The sequence below is a fragment of the Zingiber officinale genome, chromosome 6B, assembly GCF_018446385.1.
Source record: "Zingiber officinale cultivar Zhangliang chromosome 6B, Zo_v1.1, whole genome shotgun sequence".
NCBI classification, from domain to species: domain Eukaryota; kingdom Viridiplantae; phylum Streptophyta; class Magnoliopsida; order Zingiberales; family Zingiberaceae; genus Zingiber; species Zingiber officinale.
The window spans coordinates 114,155,991-114,174,920 of record NC_055996.1 but is presented as its reverse complement, the minus strand read 5'-3'; the positions used below and the strand labels follow the sequence as shown (position 1 = coordinate 114,174,920).

General features: G+C 36.1%; 2 protein-coding genes across 6 annotated transcripts; both read right to left on the bottom strand.

Annotated features, from left to right (window-relative positions):
• Positions 1 to 89: 89 nt before the first annotated feature.
• LOC121989027 lies at positions 90 to 3,673 on the bottom strand. 2 transcript variants are annotated; one of them, XM_042542821.1, is made up of 7 exons: positions 3,571 to 3,673; positions 3,169 to 3,217; positions 2,839 to 3,085; positions 2,368 to 2,520; positions 2,183 to 2,285; positions 1,950 to 2,064; positions 90 to 418 (listed from the first exon to the last, which is right to left on the bottom strand). In XM_042542821.1, the coding sequence occupies exons 2-7, from the start codon at positions 3,214 to 3,216 to the stop codon at positions 383 to 385; spliced, it is 702 nt and encodes a 233-aa protein (XP_042398755.1). In that variant the 5' UTR covers position 3,217; positions 3,571 to 3,673; the 3' UTR covers positions 90 to 382. The 2 variants fall into 2 exon arrangements, with proteins under 2 accessions (XP_042398755.1, XP_042398756.1); XM_042542822.1 differs by having other exon boundaries at positions 2,383 to 2,520.
• A 12,397-nt stretch (positions 3,674 to 16,070) lies between these two features.
• On the bottom strand, positions 16,071 to 18,769 carry LOC121989025 (anaphase-promoting complex subunit 10-like). Of its 4 annotated transcripts, none has more exons than XM_042542812.1 (7): positions 18,511 to 18,769; positions 18,119 to 18,179; positions 17,940 to 18,032; positions 17,659 to 17,729; positions 17,186 to 17,290; positions 16,999 to 17,108; positions 16,071 to 16,322 (listed from the first exon to the last, which is right to left on the bottom strand). In XM_042542812.1, exons 1-6 carry the CDS (start codon positions 18,696 to 18,698, stop codon positions 17,039 to 17,041), a joined length of 588 nt encoding a protein of 195 aa, XP_042398746.1. In that variant the 5' UTR covers positions 18,699 to 18,769; the 3' UTR covers positions 16,071 to 16,322; positions 16,999 to 17,038. The 4 variants fall into 4 exon arrangements, 3 of the variants coding, with proteins under 3 accessions (XP_042398746.1, XP_042398745.1, XP_042398747.1); XR_006114152.1 differs by having other exon boundaries at positions 16,132 to 16,322; positions 16,470 to 17,108; XM_042542811.1 differs by lacking the exon at positions 16,999 to 17,108.
• Positions 18,770 to 18,930: the final 161 nt, after the last annotated feature.

Below are 18,930 nucleotides of genomic sequence, written 5' to 3'. Positions count from 1 at the left end.
CCCTTGAAATGAAAACTGGAGGTTTTATCGTACTTTGTATATATTTATTTTTTTTGACGAATTTACTCAGATACTTGTTCGGATTCAAATAGGGATAAATTTGCCTGCATTTCTTTTCGCAGTTGAAATTGGTTTAAGTGCAAAAGGCGAATGGTTTCCCATTCCAAATGCTGCTGCCACATTAACAAAATGGCCGGTAGTTCCATGTTTTCTACAATCTAGAGATACTGCTGCTGCGACGTTAACGAAATGCTCAGCAGATGACATTTTGGAACCTTCAAACTGCAAAATACTTGAGATGTAGTAGCTAAACGGCAAAGGCAAATCACAGCTTTGTATGGAATTCTGTAACGATGATTCAGGCCTGAGCTTTGCATACATCTCACTCGGTGTCTGCGGCGGGGTCATTGTTAACAACCTGCATAGGCAACAACCTTCAGAAAATGAGGTGAAAGCGAAGTAAACAGAGCCATCTGGATGCATATTACCAATAGAAGATCAAATAGCAGAATATTGACAAGTTTTCTTTGGTTGAACACAGCAGGAAATGACGATCTTTAAATGCCAAGAAGCATATGAGAGAGAAATTATTAAGAAACAATCAGATCCTGATATTTCTACTTATGCATTCATTTCATGCTTTTCCAATTTGACTGATTCTGATCTCATTGCAGCTAACTTAGATCAGTATCAGCCTTTGACAATTTGATTTCATCCAAGAAATTGGACCTGGTCCATAATGAAGAGCAAAATCTATAGATTAAAAAGAATATATGTTAAAGCCACAAAAAAAAAAGTTAAACCACTTTGAAATTGATTGGATATAGTTTAACTGAGAGAAATCCTTCGATTCTTAGTAGAGGTATTGCTTGACTTGGCAAGGAATCAAATTGTAGTTTCTGGTCAAAAGCCAAAACCTCGAAAAGGTATCAAAACAGAAAGAAGATTAAAAGAGATTAGAAAGAAAAAAACAATCTAAGGTGAAAAAGGGAGAATGTTTTGCAAGAAGGGAGATGAATGAGTGCCTCGTACTCACTTCATGTGCATATCTGTGCTAAGTTGTTTTAGTGTGTGCGCACTGTGTGATCCCAAGTGAAACCTAAACCTTGCTGGTGAAGGTACATTATTCACGAATCACCATTGACAAGTTTTGGGGTTTAGGTTATCCATCATTAATAGATAACATTGTTTTATATTATGCACACTTCTTCTAAACAAAAAATATAGGAGGGCAGATTTTATAGATATAGAGTAATCTAAGGGTTAATCAAATCCTAGCAACTAGGTTAGAACTAATCAAAATTTTAGCTCCTTGGATCAATTCAAAACCAATCTAGTTCACCAAATTTAAATTCAACTAGAATCAAACCAAATCCGATCCACATATTCCACTTGATATAATCCATAATTACTTCAAACTAAAATATAAAAGTGCCTCTAATAATCCCTGTAAATTCAAAATTTATCACAATTAATCTCAAAATGAGGGAAATAATATTTAATTACCTCAATGAATTAGAGAGTGATGAAGTGAATAATGTCAATAGCACAAGAACCTTTAAATTTGTTGTTAAAATGTTCGTTAAACTACCAAAAATCAAGAGAGACCTAAGAAAAACATCAGCATATTGACTCTGATTGTTCCATTATATAGTAGATTCTTGTGCTAAGGAAACTCAACAAGCCCTATTATCTTGAAACTAAAAAGTTGACAAAAAAGATTTTCACTAGTTCATTTTAATGCATTGACTCACATTCAAAAGAGCATACATAAGGATCAGCATTTCACGTGTATCTAGTTTGCAATAAATCACATGTCCATGTCAGGAAGCATATTTCATATGAAGTTTTCCATTCAACAAATTGCTATTAAACCATAGAAAATAGTTGCTCCTGCTCCTAGTTGTCCATTACAAACTTATTATGGTTAAGCTTTCTAAATTTCATACCTGGCTAATGTAGTCTTTAAGTTTCTCAATAATGGATTCATCTAAAGCCCTTTCTGCAAGCTCAAACATCACAGTATTGCCTTCAGGGCCATTAACTTTCTCCTTTTGCAGGTACCTAACAAAGAAACAAGTACAGAAATCTAAGATATATATATATATATTTGAAAATAGTAAGGTATTTCAACATATAGTGAACAACTATGATGGATAGTTTAATATTTTAATGTACTCACCTTTTCTGTATAAGCGTTTCAAGTGCTTGCTTAGTGTTACCAAGCACGTTGTTTTGGTCATTTTCATTTAAACCCAACCTTCCCAAGTGATGCCAAAGGTTTTCTATTACCATTATTTAGCAGAAAAAAAATTAGGCAACAAAATATAGAGAAGGCTGCATTGTTGACGAAATAAAATAAATTACCTTCAGAAAGTTTACCTCCTGACAGATGTATAATGCTGATAACAACAAAAGCGAAACCAGACAGATGTGAAGACTCTTTATCTTCAACAAATTCACTATAAACATCAGGAGGTAGCTGGCTCACAAGAATGTATGATTTTGACTCGAAGGCACCTACATGCACTGCTCATGTTAGACCATAAAAAAATACAACAAAGTCTGATGCGAAATTAGGGTTAAACATATGAATCCTTCACATAAAAAAATTTCCATCGTTTGTTTTCTCCATCTTCTGCAAAATTCTTTTTTACCATAATTGTCGAGGTGCTATCAAGTTTTAGGTGGAAGACAATATCCCATAGCACAAATTCTTTATAGAAAATATCAAAAATTCACATGGAACTAATTTAGTAGCATCGTTGGACATTTTTAAAGTAGACATGCAAAAAACATATATGAAAAAACATTGAAGGCACTGAAGAGATGACATACTTTGTTGAGAAGCACGAGCCTGTTTATTTGAGGAAGGGCGAGAACGTTGTAATTCTTTCATCTCGTACCCAAAAATGCTAGAGATTTTTTCTCTGGCTTCGTTTATGACAAGAGCTGGGAGTGAACGCTGGTGGTAGTTTCTAGTTATCAATTGAGTCAACTCCTCCCTCTTTATAGGGCATCCAGAACTTTGGTGGGTCTTGAAAAGTACATAACGGATTACCTCTCCTACCAGCTTGTCTTTCTCCTGTAGCAAAACAATTTAGTTTCAAATTGCTACAGCCTTGTTAGAAGGGAAGAAACAACTGGAAACTAAGGAATATCACATACCTCTTGAGATACACCAATTTGCGAGTACTCCTCATTGGATGTTGTCATCCTGTAGTAGATCAATGCCAGTTTAGAAGCAGCCAACGAATGTTATGTTTTATTTTTCTACAATTAGACCATAGTTTAACTATCTTTATAAAAGCGAACAAGAGTGAGTGATAGATAAGATGCTTGTGATGGTTTCCGGTGTCGAGCCGTGCCGGTAGGCCGTTCCGCCCGCTGAACGGCACAGAGACGACTCCAGCACGGCGGCATAACGGAAATCGAGGGAAAGAAGAGGGACCGAGGGAGATAAAAGAGGAGATGAGAATGAAATGAGAGGAGTGCGATGGAAATCAGAGAAAGAGGAACAAGACCGGTAAGAAAGAAGAGAGGTTAGAGGAGAAGAAGAAGGGTACTGACCGGCGAGCGTCGGCGTTAGGCGGCAGAAGCGGCGGCGGGCGCAGCGACTGATGCGCAGGGGAATCGGGGACATTGAAGAAAACAATAATAATAGAAAAAGAGAAAAAGTAAATACTATAATTTTTTAAACAAATTTCAAAAACCTAATATCTAACATTTAACAAAATTTTAAAAATAACTTAAAATACGAAATATGTAACTCCCTTCACAAAACACTGGGGGAGACTCTGAGATGTCCTCGGCTTATGGTACAGCATAGATATTCTGTCGAATTTAAAAAAAAAAAATCCTCTCTAAATGAGCGCGTAACTAAATTAAATGTCTGACCTTATATTATATCTATATGGGACGCACAACTAAATTATATATATATATATATATATATATATATATATATATATATATATATATATATATATATACTGGGGGAGACTCTGAGATGTCCTCGGCTTATGGTGCAGCATAGATATTCTGTCGAATTTACAAAAAAAAAAAAAATATCCTCTCTAAATGAGCGCGTAACTAAATTAAATGTCTGACCTTATATTATATCTATATGGGATGCACAACTAAATTTTATATATATATAATCTTTCCATATAAAAGATCGATACATACCTCTTATAATTTACCCTAACATATAAGACCGGTCGCTAGGTCACAACTTTACCTTTTATATAATATTATAAGTACAAAAATATTAAAAATTAATTATTATAAATAATAATTCAATTATTGAGTATTCAGAAACTCGTACAAGATTTAAAATTTTATGCTGCGGACTCAACTGTGCGGACCGCTGCGGACTGCTCTCGTGGCAAAGTCCGCGTCACAGCATTTTAATGCACTTCTCGCCACGAAAACCGCCCTTATTCTCCTCTTGTCGCATCGCTCCCCTAAATCGCTCGTCGACTTCCTCCCGACACTACAGAAGCCCTTATTCTCCTCTCGTTGCATCGCTGCCCTAAATCGCTCGTCGACTTCCTCTCGACGCTGCACAGACTCGCCGCATCTTCCTCTTCCTCCTGACTTCCCCCAAATCGCCGTAGACTCGACGTTGTGCCCTAGCTCGGGACAGAGATCCCCTCGCCCAGTCCCTGTGTCCTAGCTCGGGACAGAGACCCCCTCGCCTAGTCCCTGTGCCCTAGTGATTTTCCTCCCTCCCTGTGCCCTAGCACCTATTCCTCCCGACGTCGTGCCCTAGCTCGCCACAGATAAGCAATTACAACCTTCCAACACGACGTTGTGCCCGAGCTCGCCCTACCTGTGCCCTAGCTCGTTGTTGCCAATTTCAGAAGCAACAAGGTAACGTGTTGTCTCATTTAAGCTAAATTAAGTGAGTATATTCCCTATTTTGATTACGCTAAAATAAGTGAGTATATTTCCTGTTTTGATTGTGTTTGGTTAAGCCACCCAAGTTCAAAATTGAGTTGCAAGACTCTAATCTAGAAAGAATATTATGAACTAAGTCTCAGGCTTCTTCCAGTATTTTACACTGTGCAGAATTGAGTTGCTCCTAAATTATGTTCACACACATGTTTTAGCCATATTAAAAATATGCATACGTTGCACCACAAGTTTCCATTTTGCCTATATTGGTAAAGTGTCATATACAAGTCATTTACATCAAAGTTTACCAATTGTTGCACTAGTGTGCCATCTTCCTTATCTATACAAGTGTCTTCACAATCTTACTTTCTCTTAGTATAACTCCTTTTGTCTTTTCTAACAAGCTAGACATATATATGCTTCAACTTAAGGTGTGTTAGAATTAAGAACTCAAATAATTAGTAAAACTGATAGAGGAAATCACAAAATTACAACAACTGCATAGTTCATTAGCTAAGCTTTTTCAATACTAAAACAAACTACAAAGAGAGCACCAGAAAAAATAAGAAAAAGAATTGCTATCCATTTGGATCATTCTTATAAATGCTAATGAAGATAGAATAAATTAACCAAATTAAACATTACCTCTAATTTTTGGATATTATGGAATAACATGAAGGGCAAGTGTAGTTTTTCCTGAAGCCTTTGGACCATATATCTCCACCAGAAAAATATAGTCGAATAATTGAGAATAGTTGAATATTAGCGTAGCACAAAATATACTTAAAATCTGTTATTGAAAAGTTGCAGTCTTTTTTTCCCTCTTTTTAAGGATTGTAAATATTTTAATCTTTATTTTGCTTCTGTGTTATACCATCATCTATTGTCAAATATGTATATTGTCAATTATGTTTTTCATATCGATTATGCAGGAAAGTTGCAAAACAACGTTTCCTTTTACCAACGAATGGTAAATCATTTCATTTTAAGTTCTAATATTTTATCTATACAAAATTCTGAATATTGTTTTAATGTAGGGGAAAATGTATGTTGTATTTGTTGGATATAATCCGGATATTTATGAAACGTGGATAGAAGCATCAAGTCAAGTTATTGGCTTTAAAGGCGTCATACATCAATCATACAAAAGTAGAATGGAGGCACAAAAAGCTTTTCAAGCGTACTTGGATAAAAAATTTGCACCAATTTCCATTTCATCATGTGCAACTTCAACTTCGGGATCAAATTCAAATTTAGACAAACAACTTTTGAGCCCTGAAAAAAAAAACTAAGTTGAAGGATACATTAAAAAAAAATAGAGCAGCTTTTCAATTCCTAGTTGTTGTTATTGTTGGTGTTATTTTTTATTATTTTTAATCTGAGTTCAAGTTGAACAATGGTGTTGCAAGTGGTGTATCAAATTTAAAACATATGTTATGTTATCTTAATTTGTTGTGAAACATATGTTGTTGGTGTATGCTTCACATACTTGTTCCCTTTTGCAATCTAGAATCATTATGCGTACTATTTTTTCTTATTGTAAATTGTATTCTTCATTTCAAAATTGTTGCTGGTGGTGGAGAGCATCCTCCAAATGTAAATTGTTGCTGGTGGTGGAGAGCATCCTCCAAATGTAAATTGTTGCTGGTGGTGGAGAGCATCCTCCAAATGTAGCTGTCACATTAGAGTGATGCCAAAGAAGAAGGCAAATGAATAAGTATAGTTGTCAACCAATGACAGGAAGATTAAATCTTTCATCATGCATGTCAATAACTCATATGGCCTCTACAACTTACAATCAAAAGAAACTGACGATGATTGCTAAAAGAGAATCGACAGCTTTATATAATCTATTTTTGTTATAAACAAAGCATAAAGAATACGTACTGCAAGTTGCAGAATTTCATTCTGTTTCTTTTCACCGCCACTGAAGCCTTCATTTACATTTCTGTCCAAAAATTTTGGGTTCATATTCAAGGCAGCAACTTTAGGAGTCACCAAACTGTAGAACTGTGCAAACAAACAAAAAAAATCTAATGTTTTGCAAATGAAGCAAACTAACTCAAACTAATGTTTTGTTATTGTTGGGTTCTTTCAGTTTGGCTCCACAAAAAACCACCAAGGAGACTCACTCAAACTCCAATCCACTAACAGAGGTGGGAACGAGAGAAGTTGATTGCATTTATTGAGGATTCAGTCCTTTCCTTCACAAAGGTGATATGATGCATCTTAGTTCCAAATTGACCATAAAATGCCACTCAGATTCCAGAATGGAATAATTGACACAAATTATTGTAAAATTGTTGTTGGTGGTGGAGTGCATCCTCCAAAAATGCAACATAATACTCCAGCGTGTTGTTTGGTTGAAACTGTTGTTACCTTTGTAGGAATCATGCAGCGGTTTAGAGATTAAAAGACGCATACAAGCTGTGCATTGATTTATCATTGAGTGTTGAGTGCACATTTAATCCATTTTTGCAAATAAATGAATAAAACTCATCAACTATTTGCAGGACTAGCTTTTAACCTTTCTATAATATATATTGCTAAGAAGCATACAATAGTTGGACATAGTTTCTGATATAAACAAAGATTCAGCTGAAATCATAAACATTTTACATACTCCAGCACTTGTAATTTTCCACATCTCAAATTTTCAATTAATGGATGTGAAACCCAGCATGTATAATATCAACAACTGATCTAAACATTGCACTCATATAGTTTCAGAATATGAGAATATAAAACTATTAGTCTGAAGCTACAAGCTTCACAATAGCTACAAACATGACATATAAGTAAAGATCCAATGGAAAATAAATCAAGATCAAGCTCATCGCTTCTTAGAGACATCAATAGTTTTTCCCCTCCTAGAAGTTTTTGTGTGCTGACCGCGAACTCGGAGGCCCAGTAGTATCAAAGTCGTCTGTGATTTCTGCAAAAAAAAATAAAAAAAATAAAAGTCCTATAACAAAACTCAAAAATATATAAATAGAAGATCCTTAAATAACATAGTCCTAACTCTACAGTGCCATTAAAATCTTTGTAATTTAATTAAAAAAACAATGAACAACAACACAAACACTTAGAAATTAGTGATTGCAAGTGCTAATAAGACCGTCCAACCTTTTGGTTGCTAAAAATAATGGAGGTTCAGCCATCAACATCCCCGACACTCCTTTAATATTTCCCTGTGGACGATTAATTTCTCAAATCTATTAGGGTTAGATACACTTGGTGCTTGGGTAGACAAGAGGGTTAATTTCCCATATCAACTATCAATTTGATAAATTAGTTGGCACCAATTAAAACAAGAAAATTAAGCCTTCAGAAAAAGGATAAACCCTACCAACCTTAGTAAAGATAACAAGCTATAGGCATTTAAGTACCTCAACAATATATGTCGATGTGAAGCAGTCAAAAGATAGCTCTAGTTAAAGGAGCAAATGACAGTTCTTGTACAACCATACCTGAGAGGATTGGTTTAAGTGGGAGATATTTGGCACATTCATACCTTAGTTATTGATGTTTTTAATGTGGTTGGCAAAAGATAGATTAAAGCTTTAAGTTTGGCACAATCATATATTGCACTAAACCATTCAAACATACAAATAAAGGAATAGATGAATACCAACTATAGATACTTACAAACTTCCTAGTGCATGTTGTTAGAACCTGCAACAATAAATACAATTATTAACTTTATTTTCTCAATGAACCTGCAATATTAAAATTTTAATAGTACCTGCTATAGACGTCAAATCTAGTTCATACATGTCGTCAACAATGTTATGAGTAGTATCTTCAGTCAATCTGATAATTGGCACATTGTCATATTTACAAAATGTAATGAAATAAATTTATGTTTGCAAGTAAAATTACAATAAAAATGTATCATTAATTGACACATACCCCCCTTGTTGCAAATTTGGACAATTGCGCTTGTCATGTGACACTCCTCGATGTCCGCATCCACGACATAGCCTGGAATTTGAGGTTGATTTCTCCTTTGATGATTTCAATCTCTTCCCACATCCCTTTGTTCTTACTGAAGAAGGGTCAATAATACCAAGACCCTCATCCATAGATTTCTTCTTTTGACTTCTATCATTGCATGTTCTACTAATATTCATCTCTTGAATTTTGTTGTAGATAGAATCAAATTATTCATCCAAAAAGGTTGTCCCCTCATTAGTCAAAGATGCATCATCAATTAATATTAAAGCTTTATAAGATAACCTCGATTGTCTCGACATCAAACACCTTTCTGGATCTGAATCATTAATGTAATTTTGCTCCCCCAAAGCATATATTGCTCCAATTTTTGCATCTCGTGTCCATCGTTTGAGTATATATGTATCAGTCAAATGAAACACTTGGTTGATCCGAAAAAAAGCTAGCATATGTCTGCATGGAATGCCCTCAAACTCAAATTTCGTGCAACTACACGATATGTAATCTCTTTGTTTATCATGCATAAGTACCCTTGGTTTGGAGGAAGAAGAACTTTAAAATTTCATCACATGGTAAACCACTGAGTCAACTCCTGTAAATGCTTGTTGCACATAATAAGCATGACTCTCGCTCATTCACTTTGAAACTCCAACCATTTCTTCTTTGTGTACAACTTAACCATCTGAGTTTCCATTGGTCAATTTATCTTAATTTTCGGATGCTCATTCATGTCAATATGATCAACAATTAACTCATTGTGTATTTGATGTCTCAGTGCTCTATTAAAACGGGTGATAAAATCCATCAGTAGTTCTTATTTGAGACATATCTCTTGAAAAATGCATGTGAGCCTTCAGTTCTTTGACTACTTGACATTCCAGCACAAAATAAATGGCTAAAATATACTGGCACCCATTTGTGTCGTAATTCATACATTAACGATAATCAATCATTATTCTCTAAGTTAGCACACTTGATAGCTTCTTCCCATGACTTTTCAAAATCATCAGGTGTTGTAGAATTGACATTCTTTAAGCTTTGATAATGGTTTTGAAAAGTCAAAGGGTTTAATTTTTCTGGAAATTTGTTCAGTATGTGCAATAAACAATATCGATGCACTGTTTGAGGGAAAACTTGTGCAATCACTTTTGTCATAGCAGGATCCTGATCAGTGATGATAACACTTGGTGGACCTTTAGGTATGACTTCTATGAACTTTTTAAGCAACCAAACAAAAGAATCAGTTTTTTCATCACTTAAAAACCCCCAACCAAATATAATTGTCTGATGATGATGATTAACTCCTACAAAAGGTGCCAAAATCAAGCCATATTTGTTGGTATTATATGCTATATCAAATACAACTACATCACCAAATACACTATATGCACGCCTGGATATATGATCAGCCCAGAAACATCTACTAAATGTATTATCTGAATCAGTCTCATAATTAAAGAAAAAAAGCAGAATTCTTCTCTTGCTCAGATGTAAAAAACTCGATCAGTGTTTTAGCATCAATACCTTTTTGCTCATCTCTTAGATTTTTCTCAAAATTTCGAATATCTTTTTCTGTACAACCTACTCTCTCAGGTCCTCCATACTCTATCTCTAATATTCGCATTTGTTGACAAGTAGGTACATTGGCCTCTGAAAACTGTTTCGTCAATGTTTTCTTTGTTGCCGAAACATTACGATGTGAGCGTAACAAATGCACCTTGGATGGAGTAGAAAGTGGGTGATTATGGGTTTCAATAAAGTTGGCAACAACCCAATTAGGCCCAGTTTGTTTCTTCACAAATGTAATATTTGATTTACTCCCACAGAATTGTGGAATGAGCGAAAACCCAGTCTAAGACATATTCGGATTTGGAGTAGTCCAGCACATGTGCTGAAACCAGATGCTGATAAGTTAGAATCTCGTACAGAAGTTCGCGTGTTTGTGGGTTATCCCAAAGGAACGAAAGGTGGTTTATTTTATAGTCCTAAAGACCAGAAGGTCATTGTTAGCACCAATGCCCAGTTTTTAGAAGAAGACTATATAATGGATCACAAGCCCAGTAGCAAAGTTGTTTTAGAAGAACTTAGAGAGGACACATCTACCTTAGTACCAACAGTACAAGATGAAGTACCACAAGAGACTGCAACACGTGTCACACATGATACACAATCACAGACAATGCCTCGTCGTAGTGGGAGGGTTGTAAGGCAGCTTGATAGATTTATGTTTTTGGGAGAGTCTTCGGACTTGATCCCGGGTAAATATGAACCTGATCCCCGAACATATGACGAAGCACTCCAAGATATAGATGCAGCATCTTGGCAAAAGACAATGAATTCTGAAATAGAGTCTATGTACTCTAATATGGTCTGGGAGCTCGTAGAACCACCTGATGGTGTAAAAGCCGTTGGATGCAAGTGGATCTACAAAAGGAAAAGAGGGACAGACGGGAAGGTAGAAACCTTCAAAGCTAGGCTTGTTGCGAAAGGGTACACTCAGAAAGAGGGAATCGATTATGAGGAGACCTTTTCACCGGTAGTCATGCTTAAGTCTATCCGGATACTCTTATCCATTGCTGCTCATATGGATTATGAGATTTGGCAAATGGATGTCAAGACAGCTTTCCTTAATGGAAGTCTTGAAGAGAACATCCATATGAAGCAACCAGAAGGGTTCATAGAAAAAGGCAAAGAGCATCTAGTATGCAAGCTCAATCAGTCCATTTATGGACTGAAGCAAGCTTCAAGGTCTTGGAACATCCGGTTTAATGAAGTAATCCAGTCATATGAATTTATTCAGTGTACAGATGAGTCTTGTGTATACAAGAAGTGTAACGGAAACGTGGTGATATTTCTTGTACTATACGTAGATGATATTTTGTTAATTGGCAACAATGTTAAGGTATTATCGGACGTAAGGGTATGGTTGTCCAAACAATTTGATATGAAGGACTTAGGAGATTGTGCACACATTCTTGGGATCAAAGTTATAAGGGATCGCAAGAAAATAATGTTGTGTCTGTCCCAAGCTTCATATATAGATACAATCCTTGCTCGTTTTAGCATGCATGATTCCAAGAAAGGTTTCTTACCTTTTAGGCATGGAGTAGCTCTATCTAAAGAGATGTCTCCGAAGACATCAAAGGAGATAGAGGACATGAAAGCAGTTCCTTATGCTTCGGCTGTAGGAAGCCTAATGTATGCAATACTATGTACGAGACCTGATATCTGTTTTGCCGTGGGCATGGTTAGCAGATATCAGAGTAACCCTGGACAAGGACATTGGACTGCGGTAAAACATATATTAAAGTACCTGAGAAGGACTAGAGATTATATGCTAGTTTACCAAGCAGACGATTTGCTCCCTGTGGGTTATACAGATTCAGATTTCCAATCAGATAGGGACAACAGTAAGTCTACATCAGGATATGTGTTTACTTTAAGAGGTGGAGCTATTGCATGGAGGAGTGTTAAGCAGAAATGCGTTTCGGACTCAACCATGGAAGCTGAGTATGTAGCAGCCTCTGAGGCGGCTAAAGAAGCAGTATGACTCAGGAACTTTCTAATGGACTTAGATGTGATTCCTGGTTTGCCCAAAATCATCACAATTTATTGTGATAATAGCAGTGCAGTTGCAAACTCGAAGGAACCACGAGCCCATAAGGCAAGTAAACATATAGAGCGCAAGTACCACCTGATACGAGATATCGTGAAGCGAGGAGAAGTTGTTATCGCCAAGATTGCATCAGCAGATAACCTGGCAGATCCTTTCACTAAGGCCCTTCCGGCAAAATCTTTCGATCGACATGTGGAGGGAATGAGAATCAGATGTATGGCAGAAAATATGGCAGCTTAGTCATTAGTATAAGTGGGAGATTGTTAGAGTGTATACTAAAAGCCTAAGCTTTTGTAAACATTTATTTTGAATAAAGAATCACATTTGGTCAAATTATCTACATTTGTTTGTAGTTGTTCAATTAATTTATATTGTAGATAACATAGTATATGGTGTCACATACAGAAGATGATGTTATCAGTACCTTATAAATTATAAACAGTAGCTCACGACCAAAATGGAAAGGAACAAACCATTGGAAGGTCGTAGTGTAATTAGGAATTAGTTTATCTTAACTATATAATTACACTAGTACACTTAGAGTGTATTGAGTAGAACCATTAGAGGTCGTTTCTTTTATACTGACTTTATAAAGGAACAAAGACCTCAGTTATTGTGGAAGTGTATGCCCTTAATCCTAATATAATAACAAACGCATATATTTGATATTTATTTCTTTAATTTATCAATGGGTGAGATTTAGTTCGATAAATCAATAAGCCCGATAAGTTGGGAAATGATATTACTTATAGTGTGTGTTGTTGATTATAAAAGGAAATTGTGTCCTAGTGATCTAGGTTGATAATGTCCCCAAGATAAGCTCATAAGGATTGTCATGTTAAACCCTACAGGTGGACTTAGTCCGACATGACGATAAGGTTGAGTGGTACTATTCTTGGACTAAGATACTAATTAAATGAGTTGTCAGTAACTCACTTAATTAGTGGACATTTGACATCTTAAACACAGGGAGACTAACACACTCATAATAAGAAGGAGCCCAAAAAATGTAATTTGGGATTGGTGCGGTAGTTCAATAATAGTTCTCTAGTGGAATGAATTATTATTGATAAAATTAAGTTGTGTGTTCGGGGCGAACACGGGATGCTTAATTTTATCAGGAGACCAAAACCAATTCCTCCTCTCGGTCCCTATCGTAACCTCTTATTTATAGAGTACTATACCCACCTATACCCACCTTCATACCCATGATGTAGGGGCCGGCCAAGCTAGCTTGTGGATCAAGCTAGGGTCGGCCAAACCTTGGTTCATGGGTGGCCGACCCTAGCTTGAACCCAAGCTTAGGTGGCCGGCTCCCATTAAATTAAAAAAAATTTTAATTTTAAAATTTTCTTATGTGAAAGATATAATTTATTGGAGAGATTAAAAATTAAAATATCTCTTTTAAAAGGATCTACAAAAGATTAAAGAAAGAGATTAAATCTCTTTCCTTATTTGTAGATTGGAAAGATATTTTATTTTTCTTCTTTGTAAATTATTCACATGTTGAAAAATTAAAATTATAGAAATTTCTTTTTATCAACCATGAAGGGATTTTAAAGGGAAATTTTATTTTTTAAAATTTTCGAAGACAAATAAGGAATTTTAATTGTTGATTGAAATTGCCTTGTTTTCTCTTATTAATGTGGCCGGCCATGACATGAAGGTTTAGGAAATTTTGTTTAATTTTTCTTAATTAATTCATGTCAAAGAAAGTTAAGGAAATTTTATTATAATTAAATTTCCTTATTTGCCAAAGCTAAGGATTATAAAAGAAGGGGTTTTGGGAGCCTTGAGGGGAACAACCTCTATTAGTTTCTCCCTCTTTTCTTCCTTGGTGTGGCCGGCCACTTCTCTTTTCTCTTCTCTCCATCCTTGTGTTCGAACCTCACATCTTCTTAGAGATCAAGTGGTGGCCAGATTCTAGCTTGGAGAAGAAGGAGAGAAAGCTTTCATCCCTTGGAGCATTGGTGGTGGTTTCTCTTCTTCCTTGGAGGTGCACTTGATTTGGCCGAACCTTGCAAGAAGGAGAAGAAGGTGCTTTGGTGCTTTCTCATCTCGGAAGATCGTTGTCCACACAACGTCCGAGGTTAGAAGAGGAATACGGTAGAAGACCTAGAGGTTTTTGCTTGCAAAAGAAAAGGTATACTAGTATTTTATTTCCGCATCATACTAGTTTCATCTTCATGTAAAAAATACCAAATACAAGAGGCATGCGATTCTAGTATTTCGAATTTATTTTCGATGTTGCGTTCTTTGTTTTTTCTTTTCCTTGTGATTTGATTGTTCTTTTCGGTTGACCTAAAGTTATTTAAGGAAATTAAATATTAGCTTTCCTTAAAAGGCTTTGTCTAGGCGGTGGTGGTTGTTCCCATATCCAAAAAGACCATGTGCCTCGCCATGCAGTCCTGGAAGTCAATTTAGGAAATTAATATTTAATGGAATTAATAACCTAGGTGATTTGGATCGAACGTGTTAAGTTCCGCAGGAGATCCAAGTCTAAACCTAAAAGAACAAATAAATTAAATTTTGGATCAAACGTGTTAAGTTCCGCAGGCGATCCAAGTTTAATTTAAAAGAACACATGGTAGCTAGGAAAAGGTTCAGACCTTTGTATAAAATTTTTGTACAGTGGAACTATTAGGTTTTTTCGAGTAGCAACCAACATAAACATTCCTGGAATCACTGATAGGATATAATATATTACCTTCCTAGAATTTCCTTGTGTGAAAAATTAGTCAAATGGCTTCCAGAATCTAACTGATAGATCAAGACAACAACCAAACGCAATCAAAACAGGGAATATACTCACTTAATTTAGCTTAAATGAGACAACACGTTACCTTGTTGCTTCTGAAATTGGCAACAATGAGCTAGGGCACAGGTAGGGCGAGCTTGGGCACATCGTCGTGTTGGAAGGTTGTAATTGCTTATCTGTGGCGAGCTAGGGCACGGCGTCGGGAGGAATAGGTGCTAGGGCACAGGGAGGGAGGAAAATCGCTAGGGCACAGGGACTGGGCGAGGGGGTCTTTGTCTCGAGCTAGGGCACAGGGACTGGGCGAGGGGATCTCTGTCCCGAGCTAGGGCACAGCGTCGAGTCTGCGGCGATTTGGGGGAAGTCAGGAGGAAGAGGAAGATGCGGCGAGTCTGTGCAGCATTGGGAGGAAGTCGACGAGCGATTTAGGACAGCGATGCGACGAGAGGAGAATAAGGGCTTTTGCAACGTCGGGAGGAAGTCGACGAGCGATTTAGGGCAACAATGCGATGAAAGGAGAATAAGGGCGGTTTTATATAATATTATAAGTACAAAAATATTAAAAATTAATTATTATAAATAATAATTCAATTATTGAGTATTCAGAAACTCGGACAAGATTTAAAATTTTATCAAAAAATCAACCTGAGTATTTTGAATCCATCTACGAACCACCCTCGAAATTTCGCTATTTGCCTTATAATGGCACCTTATAAATGTCATAAGATAATAAAATTAATTCAAATCTGTCGACCTTCGAAATTAATCGGGCGAAATCACCGAATATTTAAATTATAAAAAAAGGAATTATTCTTCATCTTTAGACCAAAAGGCACCTTTGAATCATAGTCTTAATCACACACTTTGAAAATCTTAAACAACAATATTCTAGTGCAGACACATTGAATAAGCTCAATCCAAATACTAGCCATCACAAGTATATTCTTTTCCTTTGAAATAATTACAACAACAATATCAACTCCTTAGCTATTTGCAATCTGTCTTAAGTCTCTATTTTCAACAGTTACTTTTGCTGCCAAGATGTCGTGCATGTATAGCACTGAACATACTCTCAAGAATCTTGGTCTGAATTTAGATCTGCATTTTATAAACACAAATAATTATTCCGTGAAACATGCAAGTTCGAAATATAGGAGGTATTCAGCAAATAGAAAAATCCTTTCTGTTGGTATTGTTGCATCAACACTTTGCTCAGTCGGATTGTCTTTATCTAAATTTCCATACCTGTCAATTCACAGATAATAAAAAGCAATCCCTTCCCCGTGGATATTGACACACATGTATTTCTGCAGATCATCTTCATGGATGATACTAGATCATGTTTATCCACTTCGACAAAGCAATATCACCTATTATACCAGATAATTGCTGAACAGTGTGCATTCTGTGTTTTCTTATAACTATTGGAGATGAAACAATAGCACTATGTCTATATTCATGTGTAAGATACAGGATGATCCAGTGCAAGGTATATTTGTTCATCTAACATCTATCAAAATAACCATAAATATGCTTAGTAGAAACATGCAGATCTTAGTGTATTGCAGTGACATAAATGGAAATCCAATTTACAGATGGCAGAAATTTCCAAGTTTGAAAGAACAGCTTATAGCAGTCATTGCACTGAGACAGGTTATTTATGTTTCACTTCTTTAGCCACACAAGTAAAAAAAAATCTTGTAACTAAAACTCTTAGACAAAAAGGTTATATCCAAATTTGTTCAATGTTTTTTACAGCTTTGGTTCTCATTACCTCATGAACTTCATACAACAGAGATTGGCGCTGACACTGCTTATCTAATGGTTGAGTAGGTAATGAATTCTTGTGAAGTAAAATGAAATGGTTGAAGGGGGACAGGGTTTCTGTAATCCAACATACAACAGCAAGTTGGAAACTTAACTGTGAGAATATTGAAAAAAAAATAACATTATCGACTTACGGTCTAGGACCATATATTTTGATTTGGCGTATATGTGTATCCCGCCCATTTAGATGATTTGACAAAATAGCAACTTGAAGCATGAAAGTATTAATGAAGGTTTCTCTGCAAAATAAAAGAGGATAATTCAGAATGACTGGTTAGAAATTCTGGTGTTTGTTAATTTCATCATCCAAAATTGTTATATGAAGAGCTGACTTTTAGTTTTAACAAGTGGTCAATCCCAGCAATACGCTTGAGTAGATTTATAGTGCTATATCTTTTAGCCAGTAAAAACTTCAAGAAAGCTTTTCTGAAGTTAATCCTGGCGAGCACTCTAAACTTTGACTCCATATTTAACAAAAATCAATTTATTACTCAGAAAAGGACGACAACCACACAGTTCACATAACCAAGATACATGAAAGGTACAAAAGCGATTAACCTTAATGATTCATACCAAAACAAATAATACCATTCAATAATGAGATTACCGGGGATCATTTCCTGACAAAGATATATGAACCCATCCAACTGGCTTCATAAGCTCCACAGTTTTAATCTCCTGCCACACCAGGAGCACAAAAATAAATCCATCAAAAACATCAAATACAAAAGCATGATTATAACAATTATCAACTACACTAGCAATACAAAGTTTGATTATAATGTACATTTACCTAAAACATGTGACCCAGCCCCACCTAAAGACCCAAAGAAAGAAAAAGATTATGCAGGTATACTTAAGTACAGCTCTAAAAGAAGACAAAGAAACCTTCAGGTTGTGGAAACCATCTCCAGCCCGGATCGAGATCTTGCTAGGTGTGTAGCTCTCATCCAATTTGAAATCCACATAGAGAATTACTAGCTGGGTCAGGATGGCAAAGACAACTAATAGTAAAAATAACAAGTCGATTCAAATTAACAAAATGATGACAAACACAGGAGAACAACCTGTAGCTTAACCTTTTTCTGAAACTGAATATTCACCAAATGAGGCTGCGCTCCATCCGATCTGACCCAACAAACAAATAAACAATCAACCTTTCTCGCCACTTTATTTATAAGGAAGTTTATCAAAGAATAATTTTCCTCGAATGCTAGATACATTTCACATTTCAAAATTTTCATAGAATTGCTCACGCGGTCAAGACAATTATGAAGAGAAACCTAGTTTTAGCGGTTCTTTAAAGAAAAAGTGAAAAAGACAGATTTGGCTCATTTGATCATTCACGCAAATTAACGGGTGGCGAACTGTAAATCATGTGCGGAAATCACCGAATGAAAAACATTCGGCAAATCAAGAACATAGGGAGACAATGACAGGAAGAGAGATTCCACTCAACTGCCAGTAGGTATCTAGGTTGTCATCGCGGAGGGAGAGGACGTTATTCCCAGGCTTGTAGGAGCTAACGCTCCACGCTGCATTCTTGGCCATCTCACGGAGGTCATCTTCCACAGAGAGCTGCGGACTTCCGGTGAGTTTTCCAGCTGCAGCAGCCGTCTCCTCCTCCCCGTCCAATTCCGTAGCCATCGCCGCCTGCCGTCCCCCGCGGCCACAACTCTTCGGTCCCGAGTCCAAACCCTACCCATTAATGCTCTTAAATAGATATTCGGTAAATTTACGCATATGCCGTAGCCATTTTCTGTACTCCTTTCTCCACGTAAGCAGTGTTTCAGTGTTTTATTTTATATTTATTTTATTTTGAAAATTTTAAATTTATTCCAATTCTGATTATTTATTTATTTTTTTTCAATTTTACTTG